This window comes from Mya arenaria, chromosome 13 (assembly GCF_026914265.1).
Source record: "Mya arenaria isolate MELC-2E11 chromosome 13, ASM2691426v1".
NCBI lineage: Eukaryota > Metazoa > Mollusca > Bivalvia > Myida > Myidae > Mya > Mya arenaria.
In genome coordinates this window covers 9,047,164-9,073,000 of record NC_069134.1, presented here as the reverse complement: position 1 = coordinate 9,073,000, position 25,837 = coordinate 9,047,164, and the positions used below count along the sequence as shown (strand labels likewise).

The following is a 25,837-nucleotide window of genomic DNA, read 5'->3' as shown; positions in this document are numbered from 1 at the left end:
AAAGACAAAATATAACTTTTCTGATTTTCTATCCCATGTAAAGAAACAACATGCCATTTACAGAAAAAATGCTACCTTACAGATACATATATAGAAAAGAAGAGCCACTGAAATATCTTTAAGATATATGATTAAAAAATGCAATGAAAATAAATTGGTAAGAAAATATGGTTGGAATTAAACAATAGGTTTGCTGGCCCATGGCGGTTTAGAACTTCTGAGTAGTATGCATATTTGATATTTGTCAAAGAAGATTGTATGGCGGCCGCTGTCTCGGCTCTGTTTCTTTCTTTAAAAACACACACATAAACATGTTCTTTGTTATAGTGTTTGAGAACTCAGATATTCAACTGAAGCATATTAAATGTTTTGTTTAAAGGCCTCTCAAAGTTGGCAAGCATTGTAATATTTAGCACTGTCCTCGTAATGCCGATAGGTTATGGGGGTCCTCATTGCCTTCGAAAACATTGACAAATAAATAAATGGCAATTTCATAGAAACCAAAAATAGAAACAATATATAATTTTCAACATTGGAAATTGCCGTTCATGAACAATATATACTGAAAAAGACGACGATGTAGCGTCCATATAAACAATGGGTCCTCCGAGCGTCGATATATGTCAAGGTCCTCAAAGCGCATGCAATACACGTATGAGTGTGTGTGCGTGTGTGCGTGCGTGCGTGCGTGCTTGTGTGTATGTGTCTCGCTGTGCGTCTTTCATTGTATGTGTCACATTGTGTGTCTCTCTGGCTGTGTGTCCCTCGCTGTGCGAGTTTCGTTGTTTGTCTCTCGTTGTGTGTCTCTTGGTGTGTGTCACTCTCGTTGTGTATCTCTCGTTGTGTGTCTCTCGTTGTGTATCTCTCGTTGTGTGTCTCTCGTTGTGTGTCTCTCGTTGTGTGTCTCTTGGTGTGTGTCACTCTCGTTGTGTATCTCTCGTTGTGTGTCTCTCGTTGTGTATCTCTCGTTGTGTATCTTTGGTGTGTGTCTCTCTCGTTGTGTGTCTCTTGGTGTGTGTCTCTCTCGTTGTGTATCTCTCGTTGTGTGTCACTCGTTGTGTACATCTCGTTGTGTGTCTCTTGGTGTGTGTCTCTCTCGTTGAGTATCTCTCGTTGAGTATCTCTCGTTGTGAATCTCTCGATGTGTGTCTCTCACGTTGTGTATCTCTCGTTGTGTGTCTTTTGGTTTGCGTCTCTCTCGTTGTGTGTCTCTAGGTGTGTGTCTCTCTCGTTGTGTATCCTTCATTGTGTGTGTCTCTCGTTGTGTACCACTCGTTGTGTGTCTCTTGGTGTGTCTCTCGCGTTGTGTATCTCTATTTGTGTGTCTCGGTGTGTGTCTCTCGTTGTGTGTGTCTCTCGTTGTGTACCACTCGTTGTGTGTCTCTCGTTGTGTATCTCTAGTTATGTGTCTCTTGGTGTGTGTCTCTCTCGTTGTGTGTCTCTTAGTTTGGGTCTCTATCGTTGTGTTGGTCTCTCTCGTTGTGATTTTCTCGTTGTGTGTCTATCTTGGTGTGTATCTCTTTATGCGTTTTTCCTTGAGTGTAACTCTCGTTGTGTGTCACTCTCGTTGTGTGTCGCTTTCGTAGTTTATCTCTCGGTGTGTGTTTCTCGATGAATGTCTCTCTGTATGTCTCTCGGTGTGTCTCACGGTGTGTGTCTCTCGGTGTGTTTCTCTCGATGTGTGTCTCTCGGTATGTCTCTATGTGTGTCTCTCGGTGTGTGTCTCTCGGTATGTTTCTCTCGGTGTGTGTCTCTCGGTGTCTCTCGGTGAGTGTCTCTCGGTGAGTGTCTCTCGGTGTGTGTCTCTCGGTGTTTGTCGGTATGTTTTTCGTTGTGCGTATTTCGTTTAGTGTTTCTCGGTGTGTGTCACTCATTGTGTATCTCGGTGTGTGTCTTTCGGTGTGTGTCTCGGTGTGTGTCTCTCGGTGTGTTTCTCGATGTATGTCTCTCGGTATGTCTCTCGGTGTGTCTTTCGGTGTGTGTCTCTCGGTGTGTTTCTCTCGGTGTGTGTCTGTCGATATGTCTCTCTGTGTGTCTCTCGGTGTGTTTCTCTCGGTGTGTGTGTCTCTCGGTGTGTCTCTCGGTGTGTATCTCTCGGTGTGTGTCTCTCGGTGTGTGTCTCTCGGTGTTTGTCGGTGTGTCTTTCGTTGTGCGTATTTCGTTGTGTGTTTCTCGTTGTGTGTCTCTCATTGTGTATCTCTATTTGTGTGTCTCGGTATGTGTCTCTCGGTGTGTTTCTCTCGGTGTGTGTCTCTCTCGTTGTGTATCTCTAGTTGTGTGTCTCTTGGTGTGTGTCTCTCTCGTTGTGTGTCTCTATGTTTTGGTCTCTATCGTTGTGTTGGTCTCTCTCGTTGTGTGTTTCTCGTTGTGTGTCTCTCTTGGTGTGTATCTCTCTATGCGTTTTTCCTTGAGTGTAACTCTCGTTGTGTGTCACTCTCGTTGTGTGTCGCTTTCGTAGTTTATCTCTCGGTGTGTGTCTCTCGGTGTGTTTCTCTCGGTGTGTGTCTCTCGGTATATCTCTCTGTGTGTCTCTCGGTGTGTGTCTCTCGGTGTGTTTCTCTCGGTGTGTGACTCTCGATGTGTCTTTCGTTGTGCGTATTTCGTTGTGTGTTTCTCGGTGTGTGTCTCTCGGTGTGTGTCTCGGTGTGTGTCTCTCGCGGTGTGTGTCTCGGTGTGTGTCTCTCTGTGTGTGTCTTTTGGTGTGTGTCTCTCGGTGTGTGTCTCTCGGTGTGTGTCTTTCGTTGTGTGTATTTCGTTGTTTGTTTGTCGGTGTTTATCTCTCGTTGTATCTCTCGTTGTGTATCTCGTTGTGTCTCTCGGTGTGTGTGTGTGTGTGTGTGTGTGTGTGTGTGTGTGTGTGTGTGTGTGTGTGTGTGTGTGTGTGTGTGTGTGTGTGTGTGTGTGTGTGTGTGTGTGTGTGTGTGTGTGTGTGTGTGTGTGTGTGTGTGTGTGTGTGTCTCGGTGTGTGTCTCTCGGTGTGTTTCTCTCGGTGCGTGTCTCTCTGTCTGTCACTCGGTGTGTCTGTCGCGGTGTGTCTGTCGCGGTGTGTGTCTTTCGGTGTGTGTCTCTCGTTGTGTGTCTTTCGGTGTGTAACTTTCGTTGTGTGTATTTCGTTGTGTGTATTTCGTTGTGTGTATTTCGTTGTGTCTCTTGGTGTGTGTCTCTCGGTGTGTGTCTTTCGGTGTGTGTATTTTGTTGTGTGAATTTCGTTGTGTGTCTCTCGTTGTGTCTCTCGTTGTGTCTCTCGGTGTGTGTCTTTCGGTGTGTAACATTCGTTGTGTGTATTTCGTTGTGTGTCTCTTGGTGTGTGTCTTTCGGTGTGTGTCTTTCGGTGTGTATATTTTGTTGTGTGTATTTTGTTGTGTTTATTTCGTTTTGTGTCTCTCGGTGTGTTTTTCTCGGTGTGCGTGTCTCGGTGTGTGTCTCTTGGTGCGTGTCTCTCGGTGTGTTTCTCTCGGTGTGTTTCTCTTTGTGTGTCTCTCGGTGTGTCTCTCGGTGTGTTTCTCGATGTTTGTCTTTCGATGTTTGTCTCTCGGTGCGTGTCTCTCGGTGCGTGTCTCTCGGTGTGTGTCTCTCGGTGCGTGTCTCAGTGTGTGTCTCTCGGTGTTTTTCTCGGTGTGTCTCTCGATGTGTGTCTCTCGTTGTGTGTATTTCATTGTGTGTATTTCGTTGTGTGTATTTCGTTGTGTGTCTCTCGGTGTGTGTCTTTCTCGGTGTTAGTCTCTCGGTGTGTGTTTCTCGGTGTGTGTCTCTCGGTGTGTCTCTCGATGTGTGTCTCTCGGTGTGTGTCTCTCGGTGTGTGTCTTTCGGTGTGTGTATTTCGCTGTGTGTATTTCGTTGTGTGTCTCTCGGTGTGTGTCTCTCGGTGGGTGTGCCTCGGTGGGTGTGCCTCGGTGCGTGTCTCTCGGTGTGTGTCTCTCGATGTGTGTCTCTCGATGTGTGTCTCTCGATGTTTGTCCTTTTGTGTGTCTCTCGGTGCGCGTCTCTATGTGTGTCTCTGGATGTTTGTCTCTCGGTGCGTGTCTCTTAGTGCGTGTCTCTCGTTGTGTGTCACTCGGTGCGTGTCACAGTGTGTCTCTCGGTGTGTGTCTCTCTTGGTGTGTGTCTTGTAGTGCGTCTCTCGGTGTGTGTCTCTCTTGGTGTGTCTCTTGGTGTGCGTCTTTCTCGTTGTGTGTATCTCGGTGTGTGTATCTCTCGTTGTGTATCTCTCTTTGTGTGTCTCTCTCGTTGTGTACCACTCGTTGTGTGTCTCTTGGTGTGTCTCTCTCGTTGTGTATCTCTAGTTGTGTGTCTCTTGGTGTGTGTCTCTCTCGTGTGTATTTCGTTGTGTGTATTTCGTTGTGTGTCTCTCATTGTGTGTCTCGGTGTGTGTGCCTCATTGTGTGTCTCTCGGTGTGTGTCTCTTGATGTGTGTCTCTCGATGTTTGTCCTTTTGTGTGTCTCTCGGTGCGTGTCTCTCGGTGTGTCTCTCGATGTTTGTCTCTCGGTGCGTGTCTCTTGGTGCGTGTCTCTCGGTGTGTGTCACTCGGTGCGTGTCACAGTGTGTCTCTCGGTGTGTGTCTCGGTGTTTGTCTCTTTCGGTGTGTCTCTCTTGGTGTGTCTCTCGGTATTTGTCTTTCGGTGGGTGTCTTTCGATGGGTGTCTCTCGGTGTGTCTCTCGATGTGTGTCTTTCGGTATGTGTCTCTCGGTGTTTGTCTCTCGGTGTGTGTCTCTCGGTGTGTGTATCTTTGTGTGTGTGTCTTTCGCTGTGTATCACTCGTTGTGTGTATATCGGTGAGTGTCTTTCGTTGTGTGTCTTTCGTTGTGTGTTTCTCGTTGTGTGTTTCTCGTTGTGTGTTTCTCGTTGTGTGTCTCACGCTGAGTGTCTCTCGGTTTGTGTCTCTCTGAGTTTCTTTTGTTGTGTGTCTCTTCCGTTGTTTGTCTATCGTTGTGTCCCTTTCGTGTTGTGTCTCTCTTGCTGTTCGTCTCTCACTGTGTGCCTTTCGGTGTGAGTCATTCTGAGTATGCGCCTTTCGTTCTGTGTGTCTCCCTCGGTGTGTGTCTCTCTCGTTTTGTGTCACTCTCGTTTTGTGTCTCTCTCGCTGTTCGTCGCTCTCTTGGTGTGTCTCTCGTTGTGTGGTACTCTCGTTGTAAGTGTTTCATTAGGTGTCCCTCGTTTAATGTCACTTTTGTTGTGTTCATCCCGTGATGTCTGTGTGTGTGTCTCTCTGAGATTGTGTTTTACTCGTTGCATGTATAATTCGTTGTTTATCTCTCTCGCTGTGTGAGACACACAACGAGTGTTTTGATGATTGTTCCTTCAAACAATTTCTTTGTTTGGTTTTGACTACTCTGATTGTTCTTGTAGCTAACATTCTGGTATTATCGATATACAACACGCAGTGAGTTTGTGTCAGTGGACCCTTAAGACCGATCGCAGATCGCAGTGAACAACGGTTGCCCAGGACTTACATTTGTTTGTTACGATAAAAGAACGTTGTTATGATAACGCTTTTAAAACGATTGAAAAAGACGTTGCTTACTTATTTTTTTCCGATCAGACGGTTGGAACTGAGAACATTCCAGTGACACCTTTGTGACAGGGGACCGGAATCAGGAGGCCATACAGGAAATGGGATGACCGACACAGTCTCCGAATAGTAAACATATAGAGCATGCCTATGGCATCCTGTGTCGTTTATGTAGGTAAAAAGCTATACAAAGCTTATGTTTCAAATGTTATAAAGAATCAGACAATAAACAAATATTGACTTGACTTGTTTGTCCCGTCGTTCGAAAGGTGGTTTTGACAAGTTGCCATGTTTTTATTCTTGCTCATATTATGTGCCTATCAATAGGGTCTATATTTTAATTTTAGACTTCTGCATTTGTCCCTGTAATGTTCGTTGTATTATTTTGGGTAAACATGCTACTAAGTGTTAAAATCAACCTGACTGGATTTAAACCATTAGGTTTTCACTACGTTATCTTCATCGTTGTTAACTTTAAAACGTGAAATATGCTTTGATGGGCTTATATGTTTTGTTCAAAACAAGTACAGCTGAAACAGTTGTCTCAAATCCTATTAAAATACCGCAGCTCACATGTGTATTCATGGTAAAGCAACACCATTTCAATTTTTTAATTCACAATAATCATTAACAACGTGAAAGCAATGCACAAATATAAGAACACCAAATATAGTACATAACACTCGTTTTCGAGTGGTTGAGCAATTCATTCGAAAACTATTAGTAATAATAATAATAATGATAATATTAGTAATTCATCTAGTAAACAAAATACACAGTGTATTAGAATTATATAAGGCAATTTGATGAATATGAAAGCAAATTTATGAGCACTAATCATCTGAAAGACAAAAAGTGTAGAAAACAATGAAAAGGCAAAGTGGGTTGGCACATTTGAGATTTAACATTTAAACAGTTTCTCAGTATCTCGATTGACCTGTCCGCATATTGTCATATGTTTTATCCTTAGATAAAACCAAATATTACACACATATCCCATCTGTGACATAGATGTCATCGAGACCAAACTGAATTAAATCAGTTGCATAGTGTTGCCTCCGAATTTCAAAAACCACGTGATCAAAATATTCGTCCATTGTCTGTGGCAGAACAGTTATTTTTACTGAGGTCCAAACAAGGGTCGGTAAAATTTCCGACGTCCAGAATATTTTCTGGTTATTTAACGTACCACCGATGGACACATATGTTGCTAGAATCAAATTCGCCGTAGAGTTACTGAACTTGTTCACTTTAAAATGCACGCAATGGGGAAGTCCAGTAAACAGTGATGTAAGTGGTGGTGAAATTAACTGTGAGATTGCCATGAAACCAAATGTTGACTTGTTGCCTCCTGCCACGATATAGTTACCTGAAGAAAATGGTAAATATTGTTAAAAAAGAGACACGTTATCGTGTTTACAGCATATAAGCGTCATTAACATTTATATTGTTTCAAAATAAAATAAAAATATCAATTATATATATAAGTTTCATATAAGTGTACTAATACTTACCATTTTTGTCATTGGATTTCAACATCCAGGAAACGGCATTTCTATCCGTAGACTCGGTAAAGAGACAGGAGTTTCTATCACTAAAATCACATGATAGAAACTCGTTCGCTGTAAGTGGTTAAAATATTATTTAAGTTATTAAAAATTGCTAAAATGCTAAAACAATGTGTGTGCATCATGAATGTTATATACAAAGGAAAAGATCAATGTTTGTTCCTACCAAAACAAATTTTCAACGACATATTTATTTTACTATGTTGAGCACAATTCAAAGTCATTTGTCCTACATTGCCAATGAGTTAACATTAAGTAAGTTTCATAATGCATTACATACCTATACACTGGCCATCGCTTAGTGTAACATTGTCTAATCCAAGGCCAAACACAGTGCCTTGGTCATGGTAAACGTTCATCATCAACTGAACTGTTTTCCTTGGTATAAAGACTTCTGTTGACCTCCAAGTATTTGACGAGCGATAATGACTAGTTACTTGCCAAATCAGATCCTTGCTTCTTTCATTTTCTGTAGGATTTTCGTTTTCTTTGCTTAAACCATAGACCGAAAATGTTAGATTCGAGTTTGTGCTGAACATGAAGTTGAAACTTAGACACTTTGGATCGTTGTTTGAAAATTTTGGCGTTATTAGCGTTGCGTTTGCTGGCTTTGGTGAACTAGAGTGTGGTCTTGCGGCAAACAGAACCATTCCTGAAACAAAGGCAAATACCCAGGTTACAGAGCTTCTCATTGTTTGTTTTCGTGTTAAATTAAAGAAGAGGTATTGCAGGATATGCTACAAAAATTGAATACAAATGACTCAAGTATTGTCATAAACAGTATGTATGTATTGTTAGGTTCTGGGAATAATAACTTTAAATTTGATATACTTTTATTAGAATATAAGAAATTTATTTTTTGTGTAAAAGAAAAAAGTGTGTTCCAACAGTAATTGGTTTCAGAAATAGCCTTCAGTTAGCATGGAACATTTATAAAAATACAAATATCTCAGATAAATTTAAAAGTAATTGGGCAATTGTAAGAAATTTGTTTTTGTAACTACACTTTTTCAAAAGTTGTTTGTTCATTTCGATACATTGTTTTATTCATTTGTACAATTAGATCATTAACATGCATGTTTTATGATTTTTTTCTTTTCCTTCCTTCTTTTCCCCAGTCTTTTTTTTGGTTTAGATTGGTTCTACATTCATAGTATCTCAATTACTATTCATAAATAACATAACTGCATTCTTATAGCATGCTTGTAAATTGGTATTATGTAATGTCATACTATGCTATGTAAAATGCATATTGAATAAATCATGTACGAATCTGAAAAAAAAAAAAAAAAGAATATTTGATTGATTCAAATAAAGTGCTTATGACCGCACATACTTCCTCATACTTCGTCCACAGTGTAATTATTTATGTTTGGCCATATCGATTGAACCATTGGATTTTTCATAACAATTATCAGAAGAAAAAAAAAAAAAGAATTTCGTAAGCCAGTGGTTGGGGTTGATTGGCAATGAACAGTTTAAAAAATGAGAATGCTGTATCCATGCTTTGGTTGTTTATTTCTTAAGGATCACGCTTTAATAACGCGTGTATTTCAATGTGGAGCCTATCTTAGCTGCCATAAAATAACACGCATTATAATTTTCATCCATAACGCCGTATGTATCGATAGATTATAAAGTAATTAAATATAATTTCGACACAAGAATTGACTAAGTTTAGTGCGTTTAGTTTTACCCTTGATGAACTTGTCTGCTGGTTGCCTTGTCCAAAAGTAGTCCCCACTTGATGCATCAGTATAACCGCACCATCCGTCTTCAAACGTGCAGTTCACCGTTGGTTCTGTATTAAAAACAAAGTATTGTCCACTCATAACACTCCCCTGAATTATTTATTTGATCATCTTCAATATTATAAGCTTATTGCAACTAATTTATTCCTGTGATTTTAAATGTACTTTATTTTTTCCATTCAACTATAGTTCAACTGTTAGGGGAATCAACGCGAATTTTAAAATGATGGCATACGGGTATCAACAGTCACTTCATCAATCCAGTCGACAAACGCTGTGACGCTGGTGTAGACTCCAGGCCTGTTCGTCTGCCCGCACATATCGCCCCAACTGACCACTCCGGCCAATGTCCACCTTCCATTGTCCACCTCACACATTAGACCACTTCCCGAATCACCCTTTTATGTAAAAATAATATAGCCAGCCAGTTTTTTCTATAAAGGTACATCAGAAATTAGTATGTATCAATATTTGATATAATTTCATATAACCAGTATCAACTCCAATTAGCAAGAAGATTCGAAAAATAATTAACCAATGGATCCTAAAAAATATTTGCCCAGTTTTGAATCCAACAACTTTTTTTGTTACTTATTTAATACATATAATGGAGAGCTGTTGTTGCATTGTGTTATTACCACTATTCTACCTTGCAGGCGTCGATTCCTCCCCCCGTGTACCCAGCACACATCATGCTGTCTCGGATGTAGGTCTTATAAGAGTAGAGTTCTCCACAGGTGCTATGGCTGATCACCTTTATACGAACGTGTCGGAGAAATCGTGGAGCAATAGTTGTATAATAATCTACGAATAAGAAATCAATACGATTTAAACATAAGCTATTACCTCTTGTATGTACATTAAAAACTATCACACGCATTTCGAGGGGTGAATGCGAAAAGGTCATAAGTGACATTAAATAAAGAAGAAGATATAACATTTCGCTTTCACCCCTTGATTTAGATTTGCAAAATTTGACAAACACAAAAAGCTACACAATATTAATACCAGTATTATAGGTCGTACATGTCAAATGATTCAAACATATTATCAAATGAAACCTTCAAGACAAGTCCAGCAGGAAGAAACAAACATGTGTGATTGGTGGAACGAAGTGTTACCTTTCATGTCCCATACACCGTAGCCTGCTATAAAGCAGTTCGAGTCCGGTGAAAATTGCCTTTTGTCCCAAGGCAAACATATTGACCTTATATCGCTTGTAAACGTAAAAGGACGTTGAAGGCGAATAAGAGCAATATCAGCATTGTAGATGAAGTTGTAATCCGGGTGTATTACAATCTCAGATGCAAATCTCACTTGACGCGAGTCATCATTAATATCGCTCACACCAGAAACAATAGATACCTCCTGAGGATTTTGAGCGAGACTAAAAAAGGAATGGTGAATATAAAGGACGTTATATGTGCGATGTTTAAAAGACGTGTTTTTTCTTTTCCTTGATTTATTTCGAACAAATATCAAAGTTGGTTAAGATGGGAAAATGTAAGCTATCAATGAATACAGCAATAAAACACCTTTACAGTATTCGGGCATACTGGTAAAATACACAATTCGATGCATTTCTGTATTTACATAATATAGAAAACTAAACTTACTCATTCACACAATGTCCGGCAGTTAAAACCCAAGACTCTCCAATTATTGAACCTCCGCAAATAACATTGCCGGATCCAATTCTGAGCCCAACTATCCACGGCCATTCACCCTTTGCGGACACCGATCCGCCTATAACCCTCTTCTTTCTATATTCATTAGACTTTTGACCACAGCCTGAAATAATTAATAATAAATGCACGATCTGGGAACCAAATTAGTATCCATTTAAAATATATTTTCCCGAAAAAGCTAATCGCATGGAGACTGAAAACTTTAATTTAAAGTAAACTACATTGATACTCCTCGTGGCCAGACATTTTACTGACGTCTAGTCGAATTGCACCGATAGTGTAGTAGAAACTTCGTGAAAAAGTCCCATACAGGAAAAATACTAAACAAGCAGCCTTCATAGCGATAGGTAGAGCAATTTTGTTTGTATTGATGTATGTTTAGTCTATGTTTGTTTTATAAAAGCCAGTCACCTTCATCCGAACACGCAAGGAGCGTTGTTTTGTCTAGGTCACAGGATTCGCATGACGTAAATGAAATGTTTCCTCCATGATCTGTTATTGAAGCAAACTTTCCAGTGTGTTCTGTTATTTTAATTGCTGTTACTTCGGTTGCATACCTAAAATGGTCAGGAATACGAGGTTAACATATACGGATATATAGATAGCAATCTTAAATGGAACTGTAGACTATAGTGTGAGGCCCATACTGGGTTTAGCGGACAAGAGCCAACACAATGGCGAGTAGTCTTACAACGACAAGACAACGACAATCCCATATCATATAGGTATCATTGCAATCATAGCTTGCTCATTACTTATAAAAACTAAATTTACAAACAATTCTTTAACATTAAAAAACATCAAATGACTGTAAGCCATAGTACGGTGTACGACGGCTCGGTGTTTATTAATAGCCTTCCATATAAATAAAATTAAACAAAACATCTGGTAACTCATTTTTCTTGTTATTCGTGTGTTGAAAAAAGGTTCTTGGACGAAATCCGACCGCAGGCTTTTGGGCCAGGGTATAAATATATAATTAATGTGTCTCTAAAATATATTTGTTTATTCAGTACACCAATAGCGGTCAGCCTAAAGGCATCGCACTGGCACCGGATTTTCAAACTCAAACATTTTTTTAAAAAATCAAAAAAAAATCTTATAATTGCTTACTAAAAATTATAATACCGAATATGTAATATGTATATTATACAATACAAAGTGCATATTTGAAAAAAAAAAATTCAATATTTTTTTACATATTCGGTATTATAATTTTTAGTAAGCAATTATAAGATTTTTTTTGATTTTTAAAAAAAAATGTTTGAGTTTGAAAATCCGGTACCAGTGAGTCATCGCTACACGAATAAACTACATAAAAGCTTGTATTTTTCTATTACGTTAGGGGAGATAAGTTAAGTTGACTGAAGTTATTTTCTATTTGTTGTTACATTCCTTGTATTTTTAAATCATTTACATGTTTTACTAGTATTATCTTTAAAGCTCACATAAGCTTGTCCATCGATCCATCAGACACATTTGTACATTTTGCAAATATTTATGGTTTTAATAAAAGTGACATATATAAGGCCATTGTTCCGAGTATTACTTTTAATGTATTTACACAATTACTCACCTTTATTAATATGTTTGTCGCTAATATATACCATGTAGATGTTTCTTTCTTGTTTACGACCAAATGTGGCTTTCAATTTCCAGAAGGGATTTCAGGGGGCATTTTGATTATGACTAAAAAATATCTAATTAAAAAACAAGGGCTGATATCTACTTATGATTGTTTCCAAATTTATATAACATCTGTCGAACACATACAACTACTTGTGGGGTTCTTTCGGCAAATATTTGTTTAGGTGTTACGATTTGGCAATTTCAATTAACATTCTAATAATGCGCATGGTAGCTGCTGATACTGTCAGGACAGTGACCGGGCAGAGATTTGGATGGTTGCCTGTACGGAGGGATTGACCCAATCGTAGGAGCAACCATGCCTTTGTACGCTACTGTTTCTGATAATATCAGCACAATCAAGTAGTATTTAAATTACATCATAAATTAAATAACGCCTCTTAGTAATACTTTTCAAAGATTTTTTTCTAGAAAGCTAAATTAATTACTAGTATAACATTTTTACCAACTACACATCACTGTACCTTGCTGTTAGTCCCATGTATATAATGCTACTAACAATTTTGATGTGTAAAAGGCATACGATTATTCTTATACCCTTAAAAGAACTAGCCATTTTACATTGGTATGTCGACAAGATAAGTGTATGTGCGCATGTGGACTGGTCGTACAGCAGGGAAAAATAGTTGATGTTATCATTGAATTCAGTTCTCTAATCCATCTTACTTTCTGTAATTGTAAGCATGACTATAATAAGAAACAGCATATGTAAATAAATGTTCAAATATTGTACTTAATTGAAACTATATGCTTTTATTTACAGGTCACCAGCTCTTTCTTATGTGTTAATATGGTATGTATGTTTCTTATTCATGTCGGAAAATAGCTCATTCTTCTAATGATTCTTGTTACCATACACCTGACTTTAAATAAAGATTTTTGTATCTTGTATCTTTTTTCGACTGCGCTTTAAATGCCCCAAAAAGTTATTGTATACATTTAAAAAAAAAGAGAATATTATGTTATATCAAAACGTTCTAATGAAGTAATCTACGACGCTGAATCATTTAGAAATATATTTATATGCTATTAAACTAGCGTTTTATAACCATGTTTACGAATTCATTTTTTTTATTTTATTTCACCACATCACCTAATAGCTTCTCATTTTTTTTTTAAAAAGTTGCGAACAAGGTGTATTATTGCGAAGAAAACAGTTTAATTTTAATGTCAAATGCAGTAAATATTCTTCAAATTTAACTACTTATATAACTGAAGGTAATTAAATTTAAGGTGTTTCTCATTTTTAGGCACATTTCTTAGTGTAAATAGATCCGCATTCCTATTAAATCATAACAGAATATATGCAGCAAAACGTTTAACAGCTTTCATTTGAATGCAGCCATTTGTTAGTCTATATCACGTTCCACACATAAACTCTGTTAAAAATCCATAGTACAGACAAACTCCAACCTTAATCCAGCCTGTCTGCATAGAGCTGTGCTCCCATTGGCCATACTCTGGCTGAAACACAGTTTGTGGCCCTCTCCTCCTATCTGCACTGCAACACCACCAGACCATCCATCGGAAAGCGTGACTGGAACAGAATTATAACCCTTGATGGCAACTACAGAGAATAAACACCTGTATCTCAAACAGGATGTCACAGAAAAAAAAACCTACATTAGTGAAATATTTCTTTTTATTTACGTTATGAAATACAAAATTGGTAATGGCGTTCCAGTTAAAGGATATTGAATAAATTATATTTTACTGCTATTGAAATGGTAATTGACTGGAACTGTAAAGATAAAAAATCTGTTCAGCTTATGCATGGACCAAGTAATGAAGCTACAATCAAATCAGCAATTTATAAGACGCGTTTCTATAAGGAAAAGGCCACGTTTACCACATCCAGTCTCGTCCTCGTTAAAGGGACAGTGTGTTTGACCGTCACATCGTAGTTGTAGACGTATGCAACTCCCATTACTACATTGAAACTGGTTTTCAGTGCATGTCGCTAAAATATATGTAAAAATATAGAGGGTAAATATAGATATATTTCTGCCAAATGTACACAGTTCAAACACTATGTGCTTATATGATTACGTGATTTAATTGATCATGAAAAAAGGAATAGTTAAAAAGTCCCAAATATCTTAAAACTGCACATCAACCGACACCTTAATATGTGCTTTCCATTGATTTATTGAAATATATCAATGGACTCAAACTGTTATTTCATTTTTCAAAACAGTGAAACATATCAATTGGATATGTTTACTGTTTTCAACTTTAAGCCCGTTCTGCTAACAACATGGGGCATGGACATAAACAGGGCTGGGGCACAATATAAACGTCGTAATTTCCGAAATCATCCCCTATTCCTTTGTATATTACTAGATATTAAATGAATAGTTTTTTCTTCTACAGGGCAGTTGTTCACATCTCACGTTCATTCTTCGTACACAGTTGTGTATCCATCTGCTGAAGATATAGGGACAAAGATGCACTGGCGCCAAGTAGCCCAAGATCTGTTGCGATAGATTTCCCTGGCATAAAGATCTTACTAGACAAAACTATCATAAATATTCAGCAACACCTACAACAATACTGTTCGTCGCTGCCGTCAGCACAATCGATCGTGCCATCACAGCGCCATTCCTGTGGCACACACTCCTCCCCGCTGCCACACGGTACCCGGCCCGCGGAGCAGCTCTGACCTAGAGTAAAAATTGGAGCATGTATGTAATCAATTTTAACCATTATCTGATAACTTGGTGCAGACATACATTCATTCCAGCGTGCCGTAATTACATTCATACTTGAACACTTATAAGTTTTTATAAGTGTTTATGATTATATTAAACTACAAATTGACGATGTAGGTTCAACTGGAAGTTATAGTTTGGTGTACGTGTACTTTAAAATGATTCAGCTACTTGTTCGTTTAACAATGTTTTGAATGTAACTATATAATAGTACCTTATACCTAATAAAATGGGCGAATAAAAACGATAGTCAGTAAATACAATACAAACATGAATGGCAAGTTAACACTATTGAATTCCAACATTGTTTAAATATTTGCCTATATAAAAAACGGCCATTTTCGCCCATGAAATCTTAATGTTTATTGCTAGAATAAACTCTGAAGAAAAATATACAAGTGTTTGGGCGAATTGTCCTTAAGTGAATTAACAATAATTTCTATGAAGTTCATTGAGCGCGTTTATCCTTAACAATTCATGTCAACAAAGCAGACTTAAAATATTAAGAAAGTCTAAGTTTTTAAGTTTAAAAGATCTAAAAGACCAACATGTTGGTTTGATATGGATTAGAAGTTTATGATCTGTTTTTTTCTTAAATATCTGGTTGACATATTTTGACATGTTACTACTTCCAATTATCTTAGTTTCACTTCTATACGAATGCTCAAGGTACCGAATGCTTAAATAAGACTTCTTTCATCCAGCCATAAGCAATAATAGTAACATTGTATATCTTTTTTGTATCATATGGAACCGTACTGCTTAGTGATTACAAGTAAGTAAAAGAAATGTCAGCAAATACATTACAGATAAAGTTATGGCAGTTTGTATTGTTGATTGCCAGGTGAAACGATCTACTTTTCAATCAATGCGGTCATTGTTGATTGCCAGGTGAAATGATCTAGTTTTCAATCTATGCGGTCAAAACAGTGTATTTCCAAATATTCGAATCCGTATGGTATTTTGATTCATTTTCCATTTCTTGCCCTACACATTAAACCCTTATATTTGTTCCCAAAATAATATGGTGTCCCCAGGCATCTAAATTCACATTGTCTTATTAAAAGCGTATAACATTGGTGAAGATCCCTTCTTTTACGGAACACTATTAATTCTTGACTAGCCGACAAGAAATAAAGATATGAAGAATTACATTTATTGAATTCATTTACATACTTTTACCTGCTTCATTTTGTGTTTTATAAAATCGTAAGCGAAAGCCATTCTTCTGAATAATTAGATCTGATGTGAACTCTACAAGCAGGTTCTCTGTAGTATGTAAGGTTGGCGGTAAGTTTGAACCACAATAAGAAGCGAGCATTTTATTTTCACTTTCGTCCCCAGAAATGCTATAAAAAGCAAGTTTGTCGTATTGGCATTTTTCGCCGTCTTCTATGTCAAACATTTCAAAGACAACTACTATCAACTGAAACGAATACATCAAAGTAGTTGAAACCGACGAAATAACATTGCTCAAACAATAGAACCAAAAGTTTCAGAAACATCATAATAAATATGTGGTTTTATGTGTATATTTATTTGCTTACTTTTGCGTTGTTCAGGTGAATTTTCCATCTACATACAGTGTCTGGTGGATATCCCGAGTTAATATCAGAACCAGGAGAAGAAATATATCCATTATACTCTGTGAGCTCCTCCGGTGGGTTGTTAGCAGAGCAGCCCGACAATAGAGTTTTCTGGGTCGGAGAACTCTCTGACATTTCATGGCTCGTTGTTTCTGTACTATCTTCTGTTGATACCGTAGTCTCCGTAGTTGTAGACAGTAACCGTTGTATTGTGGTTAACAATGAGTCTGTTATTCCGGAAACACTTGGTATCGAAGAGGAACTAGATGTCGCTGGCGTGGCCATATCATCCATTTCTGTAGTTAAATTTTCACCAGACTTGGTCATCAAGTTTGTTGAAAAAACTTCTTGTGTAGGCATCGCTGCTTCAGTTTGTGTTGATGATGTGACGATTGGTGTAGTGGTGGTTTTGATATGATAGTTTGTGGTGATTTCTTCTGTTACACTGTGTTCAATATTCGGATCAGTTGAATTAGCTGGTAGTGGTTCAGAGGTAATAGAATCAGGCGTTGTTAGATGTGTTGCATTACTATTATTCATTGATATTAATGTAACGTGCGATGTCTGTCGAGAGTCATTATACCCAACTGTTGTTATATTCGTGGATGGTGATGTATTATGCGATTTATGCCCAGAATCAATAGATTCAGCTGTTATATTCGTGGATGGTGATGTATTATGCGATTTCAGCCCAGAATCAATATATTCAGCTGTTGTATTCGTGGATGATGTTGTATTATGCGATTTATGCCCAGAATCAATAGATTCGGCTGTTGTATTCGTGGATGGTGTTGTATTGTGCGATGTCTGCCCAGAATCAATAGATTCAGCTGTTGTATTCGTGGATGGTGATGTATTATGCGATTTCAGCCCAGAATCAATATATTCAGCTGTTGTATTCTTGGATGATGTTGTATTATGCGATTTATGCCCAGAATCAATAGATTCAGCTGTTGTATTCGTGGATGGTGTTGTATTGTGCGATGTCTGCCCAGAATCAATAGATTCAGCTGTTGTATTCGTGGATGGTGATGTATTATGCGATTTCAGCCCAGAATCAATATATTCAGCTGTTGTATTCGTGGATGATGTTGTATTATGCGATTTATGCCCAGAATCAATAGATTCAGCTGTTGTATTCGTGGATGGTGTTGTATTGTGCGATGTCTGCCCAGAGTCAATATATTCAGCTGTTGTATTCGTGGATGGTGATGTATTGTGCGATGTCTGCCAAAAGTCAATAGATTGAGCTGTAGTATTCGTGGATGGTGTTGTTTTATGCGCTGTAGTAGAAACTGGTGTTTGATCAAATCCTTCGTTCGAAGTCTGAAGTGTTTCTAGTGAAATTTTAAACCCGCGTTTAGAAATTACCGTGTCAGACCGAAATACGAATCTTAATGATTTTGTCGCTTTAAGTGTCACATCCGTCCCCGTTTGTAAAAGGCAGAGCTGTTGATTGTCCTTCGCATTCACCGTTCTTAAATAATTTGGTGAACAACTGGAATAACTTGTTATTTGCTGTAATGTGTCTAGCCATCCGCAAAATCTTACTTCGAAAGTTGAATTTTGTACTGAAAGGTAGTCCCATTTGCACGCCGACTGGAGCTCTAGATCAAAATCCCTAATGGATATTTTAATTTCCTGTCAACAAAACATACGAGGAATTCATTAACGAAGTAAACAAAGAATATTCTGCAAAACGGATCCTTTTAAATACATAATACATCCTTAATGTTAAAAGACGTCATTCTTGGCTGAATTGAGACTGTTAAAAATATAAGTGTTAATAATACAAATATATACAATTCGTATATATGAGTATAGAATACAATACTATAACTAAAACTAGTACTCCGTAAAAATATACTTCTTCACCTGACACTTTGAAATGAGCTTTATATACAAGTTAAAATTATTTACCTGATCATGCAAAGATTCAACATCTAATTGACAGGTAATTCCAATTGGATAATTCTGGTTGTTAAGGTAACCTGGACTCACGATGTACAATATTTTCCCCGCTGTTACTTTACTTTTGTTGCAAAACTCTACGATTTCATGATTGTCTGGTGTAATATTAGGAGGGACCAAAGTGTTTGTGGAATTCGTTGTCTGCTCAGATGTGGTTACTTCGGCATTGTTTTGTTCACTTGATGTATCTGGTAAAGTCACCAAAGATGTTGATTCAGTAGACTCAATTGGAGATTGTTCCGACAAACCAGTATCGTTAAGAAATGGTGTGGTGGTTACTGGTGCTGATGAAGAAATCACTGTAGCACTGTCTTGCGTTGTCATTAATTCATTTTGTGTCGCCATGTTTGTTGTCTGATTTTGATCAATACTATCATTTGAAACACTAGAAGATGCACTAGGAGATGATTCACTACTGTAAGTAGAACCTTCTGTTAATGTCGTTGTAAATACTTTAGTTGCATTTTGATTGTTTTTATCCGGAATAGTACCAGGGGAAGTTGAGCGTACTGAAATGATATAGAGGTACATCCATGTCAACTGAAAATGGTGCAAATGTATAAATGTCTTTCATCACAATTTTTAAGCAATTAAAATCTAGCAGTTGCTGACATTTTATGACATGTTTTTATGATGTAAATAACATGTCCAAACGTGAAAAGATAATTTGTATGAAAATACAATACCCGTGGTAGCACTAAGCTGCAGTAAGAATCCCTTTGCAGAAATAATATGGTCTGAATGGAAGGTTATTGTTATAACATCGGATGTACTCAGTATGGGCGTAGGTAATGAAAGTCCGCAAAGATTAACAGATGAGGTTGCATCCGATATGCGAACATAGTCCCAGTTGCAGTACATATGATACTCAATGCTAAAGTTTAAAAACGTCAGCATTATTTCCTGAAAAAATATCCTAGACATGTGAGATATAGTAAACTTCCAAACTTCATGTATTATAAATGTAAACATTTTTAGAAAATACAAACTGATTAGTAATAAAAGAAAACTATTCAAGAATGCATTGTGCTAATTTTATGAGTGACAAAACACAACAATACCATGGAAATGATAAATGCAAAAATAAAGATCGTGTCGTTGGTACCAATTCATTGCAAAACATACCTTGTGCAGGCCATTGGTTATTGACAGTTCACAATGATTACTTAGAGGGTATTGACCATTGTAGTTCATCGGAGACTTTATAAACACCTCTGCTAAATCATTTACATTCACAAATGTTGTTTCACACATTATGATTTCCGCTGCATGTGCTGAAGTATCTGAAATGATGATGGTTCCTGTGTAAGTGTACAAATCAGCAACAGTGTGATCATCAGTGTGATTTTCCGTTTGCTTCGGTTTCGTGGTCAAAACGGACGTCCCTGTACTATAGACTGATGTCGGAGTTGATACAAACGGTGAGGTAGGCGTCCCTAGTGCTGACGTAGATGTGCTGCTAAAAAGTTCTTGATTGTGATTGGGGACTGGCGTTGTTTGCGTTGTTTCTGTTAATGTTTGCGGTAATTTGGTGGATTTTGTTTTAGTTGGTGCTGCATTTGTTGTTGCGTTTGTCGTTGTTTTTGTTGGTGTTGAATTCTCCGCCGAAGATATAGATGTAGTTGCCGTTGATGATGCCGTTGTTGTTTTCGTTAATGGTTGCGAAGCGGTTGATTTTGCTGTTGAATTTGATGAATGAGAAAATGAGTTTGATGAATCTGTCGATGATAAATGCTTGTTGTTGGATGGTATTGTTTGAGATGAAGTCCCCATTGTCCCTGTTTCTGAAAGGTTTGTTGGAACTGTTATTGTGTGCTCATTTAGTTCTGTTATAATGGATGTCAGTTCTGGTTGAGATGTCGTAGCAGAAGAAGTTGAAGTTGACGCAGGTGTTGGACTGGACGATTTACTTTGAGAAGATTCTTCATAATCTGGAACAGATGCCATTTATTAGATTTCGGGCAATTAAAACACAAACAGTTATAAGTTATTTATAGGATACAGATTACACGGTGTTATATAAGTGTATACCTTCAATGGCGGATACGATGGCTTTAAAGCCTCTGTAGTGGATGACCCCGTCTGAATGAAATTTCAAACATAGAGCGTCCCCAGAACAATTAAAAGTAAATGGATCCAATGTTCCACATAAAACAGTGTCTGGGTCGTTGGCCTTGCTGCTACATTTGTCATTAAATATTTCTAAACGGTCCCACATGCATTTTGGGTGATACTCAAGGACAAAATCTTCGAAATAGACATGGACTTTCTGCAATAATAGAATAACAACTATAATAACAATTGTATTTATAACCTTTAAATGTGCAGTGGAGATAATGCTTTTGGATAATGAGACAGGTATTAAACGGATGAATTATTAAGTCATGATGATAACATGTAAAGTCGTAAGAGTATTCATCTTATGCCTTCTTTAGTTATAATATGAATTCATTTATTCTACAATTAATCTTCATTCTCTTAATTATCCAGATTATTTAAAATCATAAGTATTTACCATTCATAAAAGAACATAAACATATACAAACCTTCGCTGCTGGAGCCTGCAAATCCCATGTTTGTTCCGTGTCCCCCGGGTACTCATCCGTCTCGTAGCCTGGAGACGAAATGACCACCAGACCGTCAATAACTACATTGATTGGCTCCCTTGGCAATCTTGGTCTGGATGTTACTAGGCAAATAAGAAATCCTGAAATGTGTAATAAAAAAAGGGTTATGTCGCTTGCTTTCGACCGAGTACATATTTAACGATTAAGGTACAGTAACAAAGTTCATTAATGATGTACCCTGTTTATATCCGGGATTTATGACGAAAAGAGAGTGAAAATTAGATTAATGTTCTATATCGTTATTTGATGGGTGTGCTTCTTAAATATGAATAACATCTCGTTTCATTTTTTTCGTGTCAAATTGCTCATGTCCGAGCGTATAACGATCATTGTTCTTTCAATAAAATACCTCAACATCTAAAAGTATAACTATGTAGTTGGGGCGTTTTGATACAATTAAAAACAAGCAAAATGCCTGCAATAATTATTTATAGTAAGTATTGGTCGATGTTATTTAAAAAGAAAAAAAGAAGTATAGTTCATAATAGAAAACTACGTATGCAAGGAAAATCTGTCTACATTCTACTCAGCGAAATTCAATATCCTTTTTTTATATCAAAATTTACATTTAAGTAAAAGCATGTGAAAACCCAATATTATTAATAGCGGCTTTATAACCGTTGTGGAATTTATCAGTATACAAATGAATTATAACTAGGTAGTGGAATGTGGTTAGTTCAAATAATATCATTTTTTTTAATAAACATGCAATGGTTAATAATATTCACTTATTTCAATTAATGCACAATATCATCGATACAGTAGTGAGATAAAAAGAATCAATTTCTTTTAAATTGATTAACTAAAATTTTTACGGTAAAGTATATTGGTTTTTTTTTCCAAATAGGATTAACAAGTGGACATATTAGAAAATAGTGCAGTTCGTCACCAATATCGCTTTGATTACACAATATAAACTTTCTATTGACATGTGGCACAGCATCTTGTCTCCATCCACCGACTTCGACATGAAAGGTTTGGTTGCTAGTATGAAAATTGAAAAATGGAAAACGCAGAGATTCGGTTAAGATATCAAGGTACTCTTCAACGTTTCCATCAGACTTAAACAGAGATTACATTTAACCCTTAGACGAAATATAAAAATATTTTTTAAAAAATGTCTACAAGATAAGATTTCTCAAGTATACTAATATTTTTTGCAGTTACTCTTGTTTGGTTAAGCCAAACGTATTATTAACCCGTTGAACCGAATATTGCCTTGATATAATTGACCCAAACTGAATTATTTTCTATCTAACATGTATTTCTAGGACAGGAAACTTGCTTTCGAGTCATGGTATGAAAATATTTTACTACAATAACTTATCATTCTGATTTTAACTATAACATTTAGAGTTTGTCTACCGAGTTCCGAGTAGAGAATGTAACGTGGAGTACTATTGCTTGAATATGTAATCCGGTTCAAGAATACAATGAAGTTGCTCCAACAGATCAAAGTTTTCAAAGCCCCAGTCTTAACATCCGTACGTTACAATGAGAACAATAGTAGCATTGTATGTTTTAAGGCAAGTCTAGGTTATTAATTCTGAGAAATAGAGAATACATTGCTTAGTTAGCCTGGCTTATTGAATATTTATGACAGTTTAAAAAGCTACCAGTGGACGAGAAATAGACACCTAGATATGTGTATTCCTTAACTACCTCTATTACTTGGTTGTCAATGCTAAAGTGAAATCTCTTTAAAGTGAAATATCTTTGAATTTCTCACACCAAAAACATTTATTCCATTGCATACAGTAATCTTGAGACAAGTTAAGACTTTGTTGAAATCATGTTCATTGTCTGTAGAGAGTGTAGTGTCGTCAGCATACAAAAGGATAAGTTATTGAAGGTGTACCGTTGTCTCATTTGCATCTACTATAGAAATACCTGGACATGGTATTTTAAGGCACCCGTCTGAATCGTTAGGTAAAAAGAAAATACAATCAGAGAAGGTGTTTCTCCCTGCCTGACGGACTCCACAAAAATTTGAGAATACTGGAAGCAGTTGTCCATTTTATAGCAGTTGTCCATTTGATAGCATTGTACATGTTTTAATGACTGCAAGAATATTACCCTGTAAACCAAATTGAATTAGCTTATGCCGTAAACCAGCTCGTCAGACAGAGACGAATGCGGCCGAAAAAACCCAATAAATTAGCAAAACTGTTTCTTTTCTAGGTTTCAAGTTTACTTAAAAGGAAATACAATGAAAGAATATGGTCGCAAGTTGAATAATTTTCGCGGAAGACGGCTTTGTTCTGGTTTTAGAAGTTATTAGCATAGAGGAATTTGTTGATGTGTTCATTAAGAATAGACGTGAATAAATTGCCGAATCAACTAAGAATTGCAATCGCTCTATAATTTGGGGGGTCGGTAGGAGAACCCTTGTTTTTGATAATTGGCTTTATTGTCCCAATAAGCCATACGTCCAGGAGTATACCAGTGTCAAGGATTGAATTGAAAAGTCTACAGAAGGCTGGGACAATATCGACGCGCGAGGCTTTTATGTATCTATTGTTAATATTTACAAAATGCGACGATGTTTTTTTCACTCTTTCTTTTCAGTATCATTTTGTTAACTTCGTTATGTTCTATTGCCGTATTGGCCTATTTAACACATTAATATCATCGCCTGAGAAGCCAGAGTGGTTATTTTCCGGGTAAAGATCATTCGCGTGAACGACGTTGTTCATAGTTTCAAGGTTATGATACAGTTCGTATATAGAGGGTAACTGATGTAAGATACGTTGCTTACTTTGTTCAAATGATTCCAGTAACCTTTAGGCTATTTTAGTAGCATCCATATGGATAACTAATAGAAGACGATTGTGCATACTTGTTAACAAGTTTACAAGTTTTTATTGGCAAATTCGCATCTCGCCTTTGGCCATTTACACAGAATAATATGATATGGCCAAGACATAAACGTACATAAACAAATATTACAAATTTATCCACGTTATATGAATAAATATAGTTTCAAATCATATGAAAACTAAATTGACAATGAAATCAATAAACTAATTGACAATTAAAATTAATTAAACTAATGAACAACTAAAAGATGAGTGTTTCACCTTAGTATTAGCTGATATTGCCAATTAATGAAACCCGTAGTATGTTTTCATATCTTGTATAAAATTCTAATTCTCACCTGAGTGACAATGTCATGCGTTTCCACATATATTCACGAATTACAAAAGCATATGGCATTCAATGATGAAGCACAAATATCACTGACTTAGTTAAGTAGTGACCGTATTCATCCATCTTTTCGGGCGTATTATGTATACAAAATATCTGATCTGGAACACTGACATACAAATACTTTTCATTAGTATGTTCCATTTAATACGAGTATGCCCCATCTCTTATTCATGTGAAATCAAAATTAACTCATTTTGCATGAATTTGAATATTTAACAAAGTTGACAAAATCGTGAAAAAAATCATAGCTACTACGTAGTTCTTCTTCTACTTCATTCTACTAATATGATACGATAGTAATCTACTAATATGATACGATAGTAATCTACTAATATGATAAGATAGTAATCTACTAATATGATACGATAGTAATAAATAACGGTAATAATATGTTGATGACGGGTTCCGCATAAGTAAGATTTATGTCCTTATTGTTTTTGCTGATAAAAATTAATAATCTAATAGAACACAAAGGTTTTAAGAATAGAGGATGTATTAACTAGAACAAAGGGGAAAACACGAAACCGTGTAAAATCGAGAATGTATATACACTTACGTACCTAACGCGAACACGATCAGCAATATTCTCATTTTGTCTTATTAGGCATCACCATCAGAAACTGTTCCAGATGCATTCCTTTTCCAATTATCTTCTCTTGGCTTCTTCTGGAAGCTTTATTGTGCCTCCTCTTGTAAGCAGAAAAGCCTATATGATTTTCAGTTTAACACTTGTATCAAATATATAATGTATTTTATAATATTTTTCCTTGACTTTGGATAAGTGTTTTCACTCTTTCTCTTGTTGCATATTTTCCGCTTCTGCAAGCTACGCTTGTTGACGGTCTGTATGTGGGTTTTATTCAGCGTTGGGCTGTAATCATTATTATTCGTGCACTTCACGCCAAATAATTTCAATTGCAGTTCTTTTTAATGATTGCCCCAAAAATACTTGAATGTTTGTGGTTTTCGCTTCTTCTATTTCAAGCGTTTTTTTTCAGAGAGTTAAAATAAGTCTCAAGTCTCTATGGAAATAGCTGTACATTGTGCACTATAATCTGCATTTTAAACATATTTATGATATCATTTAACCCCGATTTAAATAGAGAATGAATAATTCATATTTAATATGATATACAAGCGTTTCTTCTAATAGCGCGTTTAGTAAGTTAACGTGTTTCCATCGTATACACCCTGATCAAATTTAAATCCTGGGTTAAAATTATTACTTTATGAGTCCATGCTTTCCAAACCAAAAATATACTTCTCACAATTTTAAAAATGCATTGTTTCAATAAATCTTTAAAAAGTTAAAGAAACTCATCACCACAGCACAATTGTCCTCAGCACGAACAGACCGAACACCGCCCGTTCTATGAGCTTAAACCATGCTTGGTCCAGCTTTTTACACATTTTCAATAAAAGACGTTGGTCGTTTAATCCTCCTTTTGATAAAGCTTAATCCTCCGCACGTCGGGTAACATTACTTATCAGGTATATAGTTTTCTCCCAAATTGTCCATTTTAGGTCTTGACCCGTCTGCCTTCTTTGCAACATTATTTAATACAAT

At 36.8% G+C, this 25,837-nt stretch overlaps 2 protein-coding genes across 4 annotated transcripts; both read right to left on the bottom strand.

Annotated features, from left to right (window-relative positions):
- Positions 1-1,442: 1,442 nt before the first annotated feature.
- LOC128213860 (DNA topoisomerase 1-like) lies at positions 1,443-1,874 on the bottom strand. The gene has a single exon (XM_052919927.1). The coding sequence runs from the start codon at positions 1,872-1,874 to the stop codon at positions 1,443-1,445; it is 432 nt and encodes a 143-aa protein (XP_052775887.1).
- A 4,234-nt stretch (positions 1,875-6,108) lies between these two features.
- LOC128213411 (mucin-5AC-like) lies at positions 6,109-25,614 on the bottom strand. 3 transcript variants are annotated; one of them, XM_052919072.1, is made up of 20 exons: positions 24,831-25,614; positions 20,980-21,140; positions 20,465-20,702; positions 19,559-20,364; positions 19,120-19,336; positions 18,383-18,942; positions 16,424-18,103; positions 16,053-16,302; positions 14,712-14,828; positions 14,015-14,125; positions 13,579-13,702; positions 10,930-11,075; positions 10,447-10,621; positions 9,952-10,217; positions 9,480-9,634; positions 9,066-9,228; positions 8,776-8,880; positions 7,360-7,731; positions 7,026-7,133; positions 6,109-6,880 (listed from the first exon to the last, which is right to left on the bottom strand). In XM_052919072.1, the coding sequence occupies exons 1-20, from the start codon at positions 24,859-24,861 to the stop codon at positions 6,495-6,497; spliced, it is 6,171 nt and encodes a 2,056-aa protein (XP_052775032.1). In that variant the 5' UTR covers positions 24,862-25,614; the 3' UTR covers positions 6,109-6,494. The 3 variants fall into 3 exon arrangements, with proteins under 3 accessions (XP_052775032.1, XP_052775033.1, XP_052775034.1); XM_052919073.1 differs by having other exon boundaries at positions 16,059-16,302; XM_052919074.1 differs by lacking the exons at positions 6,109-6,880; positions 7,026-7,133; positions 7,360-7,731; positions 8,776-8,880 and having other exon boundaries at positions 9,110-9,228; positions 9,469-9,634.
- Positions 25,615-25,837: the final 223 nt, after the last annotated feature.